Source organism: Ranitomeya imitator, chromosome 5 (assembly GCF_032444005.1).
Source record: "Ranitomeya imitator isolate aRanImi1 chromosome 5, aRanImi1.pri, whole genome shotgun sequence".
Lineage (NCBI taxonomy): Eukaryota > Metazoa > Chordata > Amphibia > Anura > Dendrobatidae > Ranitomeya > Ranitomeya imitator.
Window position 1 is genome coordinate 636,890,717 of NC_091286.1, and position 12,186 is coordinate 636,902,902.

Sequence of the window (12,186 nt, forward strand, 5' to 3'; positions counted from 1 at the left end):
ACACAGGTCCTTATGCCTCAGTATTCAGCATCCAACCCAGCCCAGGCAGGTATGCAGGGAAATTGTCCCCTCTGGCCCCTGCTGCTGCCCTCTCCTCCACCGGACACACAGATCTCCTTAGCCGCTGCAGGAATCCAGCGCTGGGGAAACCATGTGTGTTTCAGTGAAGGGCTATTCATTTGCTGCTCACTGCTCAGCTGACAGGTGGGCAGGGAAGCGGCTAATGAATATTCACTGCAATTTAATCATCGGGACCACATGGTTTCTCGAAACCAGAGCTGGGACATTTTTCTGCCTCCTGTAAGTGGGATCACAGTGCGATCCCACTAGCCGCTGCCCACCCTCCCCACATGCTACATTCCGACCATAAGACGCACCCGCACTTTCCTCCCAAATTTGGAGGAAAAAAAAGTGCGTCTTATGGTGGGAAGAATACAGTAGATGCAGCAAGGGCACACATTGATGCAGTAATTGATACAAAAGGAGCCCCAAACAAGTACTGAGTGCATTTACTGAACATTTCAGTAGGCCAACATTTCGGATTTTAAAATCATTTTTCAAGCTGGTGTTATAAAGTATTCTAATTTACTGAGATAATGACTTTTGGGTTTTCATTGGCTGCAAGCCATAATCATCAACATTAACAGAAATAAACACTTGAAAGAGATCACTCTAATGACTCTATATGAGATTCACTTTTTGTATTGAAGAACTAAAATAAATTAACTTTTTGATGATACTCTAATGAGAAGCACCTGTATAATCAGTGCTTTGCATGTGTAGTTTTCTGTACTTGTATTTAGCTAATAAATTAATGAAAAAAAAATAGTTTAGGGTCCTCATTATTAATAGCCAGCTGAGGAAAAGCAAACAGCTGTGAACTGGTGTTATTATTCTGGGGAGGGGCCAATATCCATGGATCTTCCCAACAGATAAGCTTTCTGCTTAGCCTTTACTTGTTAGTAAAGGGGGACATCTCACCCCAGAAATTGATGTGGTATCCCCCCTATTTTTAATAACAAGCAAAGTCTAATCAGACAGCTGAGGGCTATTTTTAATAGGATGGGGTCATGGATACTGACCCCTTCCCAGACAAATAAACACCAGCCTTCAGCCGCTCGAGAAATGGCGTAGCCATTAGATGAGACAGTTCTGGTGCTAAGCCTCGGCTCTTACCAATTGCCCTAAAGCGTTGGAAATTGGGGCATTGGTTTTGGGGTTGATGTCAGATTTTGTCATGTCTGCTGACATCAAGTCCAGGGGTTAGTAATGGAGAGATAAGTAAATAAGGCAGCACACTGCAGCGCTGAAACATGCAAACATGAAACACGAAAATTGAACTGCATTACTGCACTAGAAATATGAAAAATGAGAGTGTTTAGCGCATAACAATAGCCAATTTATGTGTACCTGGTAGCCACTTTAGGGCATCTCTCTTATACCAGGTCCTACACTTTCCTTTCCTCGCCGAGAATAAACGTCTCCATCTGAATGGGTACCTGTGAAACCTCTTCTTAGACTAAAATTATCTCTCTCTGTGGAGGGGTTATGGATCTGTTGCAATTAAAACACCTGTGGCTAAGAGGCGGAGTGCACAATCAGAAGGCTAAAGAATACATTTCAAACCCCTCCACAGAGAGAGAGAATTTTAGTCTAAGAAGAGGTTTCACAGGTACCCATTCAGATGGAGACGTTTATTCTCAGCGAGGAAAGGAAAGTGTAGGACCTGGTATAAGAGAGATGCCCTAAAGTGTCTACCAGGTACACACAAATTGGCCATTTTTATGCGCTAAACGCTCTCATTTTTCATATTTCTACTGCAGTAATGCAGTTCAATTTTGGTGTTTCATGTTTGCATGTTTCAGCGCTGCAGAGTGCTGCCTTATTTACTTGACTGTATACGAGTTGGTGACTCTAGGTTCAGCACCTGTTCACACTTAGTCTATGTTTGGATGTGATGGTCAGTTTTTTTAAAAAAGTAATGGAGAGATGTCCGTCAGATACACCCAGCAATCCACATTTTGCCAGGGAATCTTCCAAATAAATATCGGATTTGTCCAGTTTGAAAAGCCCAATATTTCATAACCTTTAACCAGAATCATTCTTTAAAAGTGAACGTTGGTCATGACTGATCTGACAAAATGTTACTAACGTGCTGTTGGGCGTTGTAGCCATGATCCTACATCATTCTCCCTCAGCTCCAGCTGCATCAAGAGCGGCTTACCAAATTCTCCCAGCTGTGGCGTCCTTTTATTCCACACTGAGTAATTTCACAGATAAATCTTTTTGCATCAGGAGTTTGTTTCTTTTTTTACTTAAATAAGTAGCCTCTTTTTTTTTTCGTTTTTGTGCTTCTATTCTCCCTTCTCTTGACTATTTTACCATCTACGTAGATCTTTTGGGGGACAGGTTGTAATTTTGAATGACACCATTCACATCTCCATATAAATGTATTAAAGAGCAAGGGAAAAAAATGCAAGTTCGGTAAAGGAGATTAAAAAAAAACAATGGAAGACAAAGCATTTTTTTTTTTTAACATTCACTACTCAGGGAAAATTCTTCAGCTCAGCACAATTACAGAGATATCAAACTTGTATATTTTTTTTTATTTTAGTGGTTTAAAAAAAATCCAGAACTTTTGGAGAAAAACAAAACATTTGTCGGTGTCACATTTGAGACCTGGAACGTGTTATCACAAGGGCTTGTTTTCTGTGTATCGAGCTGTAGCTTTTTCATTCATTTTTTTTTTTTTGGGGGGGGGAGGGGGGAGGAGGAGAAGTGAAGTCACCAAAATTCATCAATTCTGGAGGTTTTCTTTTATTTACGACTAGCTGAAGAGCCCGGCGTTGCCTGGGCATAGTAAATATCTGTGGTTAGTTATAGCACCTCACTTCTCTTATTTTCCCATCACGCCTCTCATTTTCCCCCTCACATCTCTCATTTTCTCCCTCACTCCTCTCATTCCCCCCTAACACTTGTCATTTCGACCTCACATCTGTCATTTTCCGATCACTCCACCATTTTCCCTCACTCCTCATTTTGCAATCACACTTTTTCATTTTCACCTCAGTATATACATGTTTGTCATCTCCCTTATATAGTATACACCTGTATGTCATCTCCTGTATATAGTATATACCTGTTTGTCATCTCCCCTGTATATAGTATATACCTGCTGTGTCATCTCCCCTGTATATAGTATATACCTGTATGTCTTCTTCTATATATAGTATATATCTGTGTCATCTCCTCCTGTATATAGTATATACCTGTATGTCATCTTCTATATAGCATATACCTGTATGTCATCTCCTCCTGTATATAGTATATACCTGTAGGTCATCTGCTCCTGTATATAGTATATACCTGTAGGTCATCTCCCCTGTATATAGTATGTACCTGTATGTCATCTCCTCCTGTATATAGTATATATCTGTGTGTCATCTCCTCCTGTATATAGTATATATCTGTGTGTCATCTCCTCCTGTATATAGTACATACCTGTGTGTCATCTCTTCCTGTATTAGACCTCGTTCACACGTTATTTGCTCAGTATTTTTACCTCAGTATTTGTAAGCTAAATTGGCAGCCTGATAAATCCCCAGCCAACAGGAAGTCCTCCCCCTGGCAGTATACATTAGCTCACACATACACATAAAAGACAGGTCATGTGACTGACAGCTGCCGTATTTCCTATATGGAACATTTGTTGCTCTTCTAGTTTGTCTGCTTATTAATCAGATTTTTATTCTTGAAGTATAATACCAGACTTGTGTGTGTTTTAGGGCGAGTTTCGTTTGTCAAGTTGTGTGTGTTGAGTTGCGTGTGGCGACATGCATGTAGCGACTTTTGTGAGATGAGTTTTGTGTGGCGAGTTGCATGTGACAGGTTAGTGTAGCAAGTTGTGTGCAGCGAGTTTTGCGCGTGGTGAGTTTTATGTGTAGTACCTTTTGAGTATGTGCAAGTTTTGCATGTGTTGCAACTTTTGTGCATGTGGCAATTTTTCCGCGTGTGCAAGTTTTGCGTGTGGCGAGTTTTCCATGAGGTGAGTTTTGCACTTGTGGCGAGTTTTGCGTGAGCCTAGTTTTTGCATGTGGCGAGTTTTGCGCATGGCGAGTTTTGAGCAGCGACTTTTGTGTTTCGACTTTTATGTGGCGAGGTTGGTGTATGTGTGGTGAAATGTGTGCTGAGGGTGATATGTGTTCAAGCACATTTTGTGTGTGTGTTCATATCACCGTGTGTGGAGAGTATCCCATGTCGGGGCCCCACCTTAGCAACTGTACGGTGTATATACTCTTTGGCGCCATCGCTCTCATTCTTTAAGTCCCCCTTGTTCACATCTGGCAGCTGTCAATTTGCCTCCAACACTTTTCCTTTCATTTTTTCCCATTATGTAGATAGGGGCAAAATTGTTTGGTGAATTGGAAAGCGCGGGGTTAAAATTTCGCCTCACAACATAGCCTATGACGCTCTTGGGGTCCAGACATGTGACTGTGCAAAATTTTGTGGCTGTAGCTGCGACGCCTCCAACACTTTTCCTTTCACTTTTTCCCCATTATGTAGATAGGGGCAAAATTGTTTGGTGAATTGGAAAGCGCGGGGTTAAAATTTCGCCTCACAACATAGCCTATGACGCTCTCGGGGTCCAGACGTGTGACTGTGCAAAATTTTGTAGCTGTAGCTGCGACGGTGCAGATGCCAATCCCGGACACACACACACATTCAGCTTTATATATTAGATATATCTGTGTGTCATCTCCTCCTGTATATAGTATATACCTGTATGTCATCTTCTATATAGCATACATACACACACATTCAGCTTTATATATTAGATGTTTATGGTTACAGTCAATTTTATATTTTGACAGATACGGATGCAGAGAAACCAAATAGGATAGGGAAAAAGAAAAAAAACAACTTTATTATCAGACTGGTTAAAGGTAGATGATTTAAAGGGGTTGTCGAAGACTACTTTTTTTTTTTTTTTTTACTGTGTTGTTGAGTAGTTAGAAACTACCTGCCTGTTCTATTAGGTGCCGTCTCAGAGCGGTCACAGTTTGCTCCTGCCAGCAACTCAGCTACTCCACGTCAACAGAATAGCTCTTCTTCCCGTCTGCTCTGTTGACGGGTGTAACTTCAGATGTCATGGTGATTGACCGCTGGCTCCCTGCAGGGAGGCAGTGGGGAGCCAGTGGTCAATCAGCATGATTTCCGCAGTCACACCCCATCAACAGAGCAGAAGAGACGCCGTTGCACTGTCGAGGTCATTGGCAGAATCGCCGGCAGGGGCAGTCTGGGACCGCTCTATGCTGGCAGACAGCAGTGCCAGGCATAAGAGGCAGGTAGTTAGCAACTAGCTGCCTGTTCTCAGGCACACAGTAAAAAGATTATTATAATCCTGGATAAACCCTTTAAGTTTTGTTTTATTTTTTAAAAAACATTTTTAACTTCCAAAACACATCACCGGTCGCCAAACGTTGAACTAAAAGTATTTTTAAGGCGCTTTCTTAATTTATTTGTTTTCTTTTAGATGCACCGAAACAACAAACATTTGGATGTAAAAGGTGAACTTGCCTTTTAAAGTTTTCAAGAAGTTCAGAAGTCCACAAAGAAAACTTCTACAGGAGAACACAGAGGGAACAAAGCGCTCAGCACCAGATTTCATTACAATACCCGATTTTAGCAGCACAGAAAATGAAAAAAATCAGGGACGTCTATTACAATTCAATTTATTTGGTACTGCAATGGAGTAGCAATCAGGACTTCTATAAAAGGGACTTCATAGATAGAGCATTAATATATAAGATCTGGACTCTCTTTATACTGTACGGGGAGTGTTAGCTCATGCTCTGTAACGGAGGAGGAATACAATACAAGCAGACATCTGTTAGCAGCACTGATCCACAATCAGCCAACCTTTACGTCAAAACTGGCCACGAAAGAATAAGAAGAATAAAACCGGAGAGCATAAAAAGCCGCGGTATTCTACAACGGAGGGCGGGCGGCCGCCGACGTCCAATGTCCCCAGTGCACACGTTCTTCTCCATCACTTGTGAGAATAAAAATCACCAAAGACTAAACCTTGAATTATCCTTCTTTGTCCGATGGTAAAAGGACATTCAACTGGAGGTCTAGTCCGGGGAAAGCTGAGCAGCAACCCATATGGCTATTATTACCGCGAACACAGGGGTCGACACTCGGCATTACAGTGAAAGACACCCTGGAACGGGCAATGACCGTATTCTCGCCCGGTACGACCTCAGATGTATGCAGAAGTAATACAGTGCCCACAGACACTGTGGCCACTGGACCAAATTTGTGCCTTTTATTTTTGGCCAACTTCTGCAGCATACGACAGCGAATATAGCACCTAAAGCTTTATAGTGAGCCGCCCACCAGGACTCCGTACATCACTGTCCCCCACATACAACAATCCTATATGTATGAAGGGGATAGGGCGTGCCTCACTGCTTAATTAATCAGCACTGGCTGTTCAGGAGTTTAGAAAAGCTGGGTGGCACAGACTGTGGACGCGGCAATAGCAGCCATATTTGTCACCACCCTACAGCCCTATTCAGCTGTTGGGGGTGACTACTTATAATTATTGGTGATTTTTCTTGTGGGGTGGGGGGAATGTAGTGGCGTTCAATGCACTTTAAGGCCGCAGACCTGACATCGGAGATGAAACAATTATAATAAAACAGTGCCTAAACTTCATCATAGGACAAACCGACACGTAAAAACACAACAGCAGATACAACCAACCAATTCACACAGTATTAAAGTATGGTTTAAGCACTTTGGTAAAAAAAAAAAAAAAAAAAAAAAAAAACCCTAAAAAAACAAAACAAAAAAAAAAACACATACATTTGTTCAATTTGCAAGTCCAAATGATGATAACGACAATAATAATAATAATAGTGTATGTGAATGTAAGGTTGTGCTAAATCAGTCAGATCACTCACTCTTCAGGCGGCGGTCGGACACGACCACCCTGCCCGCGAGCAGAGGACCCCGCGGACCCCTGAAGAGCTCAAGACAAGTATATAAGTCTAAGTTTCAGTGACGAAAAAGGTAATGGCTGTGTAAATACACATAAGTATTAACATCAATCTGTATTAAATTATGTAAACATATACATCTTCTGAGGTCAGTAAAAGAATCCCCTTCACGCGCAGGATTTTACTGAAGCATCGTCCGGATCTGTTTCGAAGTGGTCTCGTCGTTCAGGTGCTTTGTAGTAAACCTGCGGTGAGAGAAAGAAGTAAATTAAAGGGGTTCTCCACAGCTTAGGTCATCAATGTCAGATTGGTGGGGGTCATTGTCTGATACGCAGCCACCAAAATCACATTCGCTCTTAGATGCAGTATCCAAGAACGGCCACATGGAGCAGTACTGACTCCCCCCGGCTCTGTACATATGGCCGCCACAGGTGCAGCGGGACCGCCGCGTGTCACACAAGACACACAGATCTGAGATCAATGTCCTTCCTTATATACTGATTATATAACCAGGCGCTAAAAAAGGTGATGGACGGGCTTATAAATCCCAAATGTGCACCTTATACCCAAAAAACAATTTTTTTTCCAGGATGAGACAAGCTGTGCTGTACTGTACCTGAGTGCATTTAATAGGCCCTCCACAGAATCCGCCGGCTGCTCCTTCAATACCTTTATACAGCCCTTCATCTGCAAAGGGAAACAGATCAAAGAGACGCCAAAAATCATCACATTCCGATATTGAGAATATACAGTCAAAAATGAAGTATTTCTCCCAGAGAATTTTTATACACATTTATTTCCTTTCCGTGTACTGGAACAACACAAAAAAACTGAAAAAAGGCAAACTGAATCACATCCTTGAAAACATCCATAATACAATTAAAAATTAAATTATTCCCTGTTCATTACATAGAATAAACCCCCTCACCTCTGCTGCACTGTCCGTATAGAAAGGGACAACACGGTCACAATCATTAAACTCCTACCCGAGAGGCTCCCGTTATCAGGCCTGAACGGCCATTGCTTTCCCTGCAGGGGAGAATGTAAACCAGCTGTATTCACAGAATAGGTCCTAAATGTGTGTACAGTGGGGGTCCGTCTGCTGGGACCTGCATAGTTCCCACAAGAGAGTACCAGAAAGTCCCCCAAGTGACTGTATTGGCAATGTATATGCTCAACTACTGATACACAGCTACTTGACTGACAAGGGTCAGCCTGTCAGCCCCGTCTGGCGGCACACGGGACCCAGGTAACGCCGCACCATCTGGCGGCACACTGGTCCAAGGTAACGCCGCACCGTCTGGCGGCACGCGGGAACGAGGTAACGCCGCACCGTCTGGCGGCACACGGGACCGAGGTAACGCCGCACCATCTGGCGGCACGCGGGACCGAGGTAACGCCGCACCGTCTGGCGGCACGCGGGACCGAGGTAACGCCGCACCGTCTGGCGGCACGCGGGACCGAGGTAACGCCGCACCGTCTGGCGGCACGCGGGACCGAGGTAACGCCGCACCGTCTGGCGGCACGCGGGACCGAGGTAACGCCGCACCGTCTGGCGGAACACGGGACCGAGGTAACGCCGCACCGTCTGGCGGCACACGGGACCGAGGTAACGCCGCACCGTCTGGCGGCACACGGGACCGAGGTAACGCCGCACCGTCTGGCGGCACACGGGACCGAGGTAACGCCGCACCGTCTGGCGGCACACGGGACCGAGGTAACGCCGCACCGTCTGGCGGCACACGGGACCGAGGTAACGCCGCACCGTCTGGCGGCACACGGGACCGAGGTAACGCCGCACCGTCTGGCGGCACACGGGACCGAGGTAACGCCGCACCGTCTGGCGGCACACGGGACCGAGGTAACGCCGCACCGTCTGGCGGCACACGGGACCGAGGTAACGCCGCACCGTCTGGCGGCACACGGGACCGAGGTAACGCCGCACCGTCTGGCGGCACACGGGACTGAGGTAACGCCGCACCGTCTGGCGGCACACGGGACCGAGGTAACGCCGCACCGTCTGGCGGCACATGGGACCGAGGTAACGCCGCACCGTCTGGCGGCACACGGGACCGAGGTAACGCCGCACCGTCTGGCGGCACATGGGCAGAGGTAACACCGCACCGTCTGGCACCACATGAGACAGAGTTAACGCCGCACCGTCTGGCGGCACATTGGACCGAGGTAACCCCGCCCCGTCCGGCGGCACACAATAGTGAAAGACCAGTGTCACAAGGAACACAAACATCTGGCAGCTTACATCAATCTTTGACGTCTTGCAGAATGCTCCAACTGGATGTACATGGTCATAAAGAATGATAACGCCGACCATTACTCTCATACAGAACATGAGCGTGTCTTCACTGGTGAACCGACTGCTGTATTCTCTGCAGGCATTGAAAGAAGGGAAAAAAGGAAATAAATATAAAAACTACCAAATAACTACATACCCAGATTGTGAGATTCCCACCCCTGACTAATTTTTATGCAAATTAAAATCTGCTTTTTACAGTACTAGCAAAAACTACGAGATTACAGAAATCTCATGTAGACGCTTGTGTTTCCTAACAGAATTTAAAAAACTGCTGTGTTTTTGAAAACTGCAGCATTTCACTTTTGAGCGGTTTTTTTCGCCCATAAAAAGCAATAAGTGCAAAAAAAAAGCAGCAAAACGCTGATATCAAATTTTGCAGTTTTTAGTGAAAAAACCCCACAGGTACAGCAGGATGTGAAACACACACTGATTTTTGTGATTTTTCCAAGAATAAACCATAATGTCATGGCATGGATGTTAGTGTTAGTATAGTTTAATAAAATTAGTGTTATATGTTAAAGTAAACAATGCCCAACCAACTCAATGTCCTAACCAACATGTCTGGTAAGGCATTGAATTGGTAGGGCACAGTAACACATTGGTAAACTATTCAGTTGGTAAGGCACCATTTACCTAACACATTGGTAGGGCACTGAGTTGGTAGGGCACAGTAACCTAACACATTGGTAGGGCACTGAGATGGTAGGGCACAGTAACCTAACACATTAGTAGGGCACTGAGTTGGTAGGGCACAGTAACCTAACACATTGGTAGGGCACTGAGTTGGTAGGGCACAGTAACCTAACACATTAGTAGGGCACTGAGTTGGTAGGGCACAGTAACCTAACACATTGGTAGGGCACTGAGTTGGTAGGGCACAGTAACCTAACACATTAGTAGGGCATTGAGATGGTAGGGCACAGTAACCTAACACATTGGTAGGGCACTGAGTTGGTAGGGCACAGTAACCTAACACATTGGTAGGGCACTGAGTTGGTAGGGCACAGTAACCTAACACATTAGTAGGGCATTGAGATGGTAGGGCAATGTTTACCTATGTGTTAGGTAAGCAATGCCTTACCGACTCAATGCCCTACCAGTGTGTTAGATAAACCATGCCAGACTAATTCAACCCTCCTGCTGTTTTTACATTTGAAATTGTGTATTCTTTCATGAACAAACCTTAGTTAACTGTTTCAAACTTAAATCCACAATTTTTTTTTTTCGGAACAGTCACTATTACCTCAGGCATTAAAAAAAAAAAAAAAAAGGTTATCCCCTGAATTATGGGATCCTGAAAAACAGCGTATTGGCTGCAGTTTTTTTTTTTTACTGCCAAGAGATCAGGTTTTGGCTGCAGCAAAAAAGCAACATATCAACATAAGGAGTGCACATACCCTAAGGCTAAGCATTTGGTGCAGAAATTCTGCACCTTGCCAGGAAAAGTACAGCTTTTTTTTTTTTTTTTTTTGGTGCAGATTTTTCCCCACTCATTAGCTATAGTTGAAATCTGCAGCAAAAACGCTGAAAGAATTGACATGCTGCAGATTTAAATGTGCAAAAAAAACCTGACAAATCTGTAAAGTGTTCACAGGCCCTTAGTACATGCACCAAACCCAACATTAAGATAAGTCACAATGGAACTAGTAGTTTCCATAAACGCAAAACACCTTATCAATTATCAGTATATATTTAACCCCTTTCTGACATTAGACATACTATCCCGTCGAGGTGGGGTGGGCCCCTATGACCACCGACGGGATAGTACGTCATACGCGATCGGCCGCGCTCACGGGGCCTATCGCAGCTGACATCCGGCACTATGTGCCAGGAGCGGTCACAAACCGCTCCCGGCACATTAACCCCCGACACACCGCGATCAAATATGATCGCGATGTGCCGGCAGTACAGGGAAGCATCGCGCAGGGAGGGGGCACCCTGCGGGCTTCCCTGAGACCCCCACAGCAACGCGATGTGATCGCGTTGCTGCGAGGGCCTCCCTACCTCCCTCCCTGTAGCAGGCCCAGATCCAAGATGGCCACGGCATCCAGGTCCTGCAGGGAGGGAGGTGGCTTCACAGAGCCTGCTCAGAGGCTCCCCGGGACAAAGAAAAAAAAAAAAATTCCAAATGTGTAAAAAAAAAAAAAAAAGAAAAAAAGAAAAAAAACTAAATAATGAAAAAAATATATATTATTCCCATAAATACATTTCATTATCTAAATTAAAAAAAAAAAAACACAATAAAAGTACACATATTTAGTATCGCCGCATCCGTAACGGCCCGACCTATAAAACTGGCCCACTAGTTAACCCCTTCAGTAAACACCGTAAGAAAATTAAAAAAACGAGGCAAAAAACGCTTTATTATCATACCGCCGAACAAAAAGTGGAATAACACGCGATCAAAAAGACAGATATATATAACCATGGTACCGCTGAAAACGTCATCTTGTCCCACAAAAAACGAGCCGCCATACAGCATCATCAGCAAAAAAATAAAAAAGTTATAGTCCTGAGAATAAAGCGATGCAAAAATAATTATTTTTTCTATAAAATAGTTTTTTTGGTATAAAAGCGCCAAAACATAAAAAAAATGATATAAATGAGGTGTCGCTGTAATAGTTCTGACCCCAAGAATAAAACTGCTTTATCAATTTTACCAAACGCGGAACGGTATAAACGCCTCCCCCAAAAGAAATTCAGGAATTGCTGGTTTTTGGTCATTCTGCCTCACAAAAATCGGAATAAAAAGCGATCAAAAAATGCCACGTGCCCAAAAATGTTACCAATAAAAACGTCGGCTCGTCCCGCAAAAAACAAGACCTCACATGACTCTGTGGACCAAAATATAGAAAAATTATAGTTCTC

General features: G+C 44.2%; 1 protein-coding gene across 2 annotated transcripts in view; it reads right to left on the reverse strand.

Annotated features, from left to right (window-relative positions):
- Window positions 1–5,716: 5,716 nt before the first annotated feature.
- Window positions 5,717–12,186, reverse strand: part of CYRIA (CYFIP related Rac1 interactor A) — a 73,692-nt gene continuing 67,222 nt past the window's right edge. For both annotated transcript variants that reach the window (XM_069728118.1, XM_069728119.1), the window contains exons 10-12: window positions 9,265–9,391; window positions 7,621–7,691; window positions 5,717–7,249 (exon numbers count right to left, since the gene is read on the reverse strand). In XM_069728118.1, the coding sequence (XP_069584219.1) occupies window positions 7,186–7,249; window positions 7,621–7,691; window positions 9,265–9,391 (262 nt within the window). In that variant the 3' untranslated portion in view covers window positions 5,717–7,185. The remainder of the gene's footprint in view (window positions 7,250–7,620; window positions 7,692–9,264; window positions 9,392–12,186) is intronic.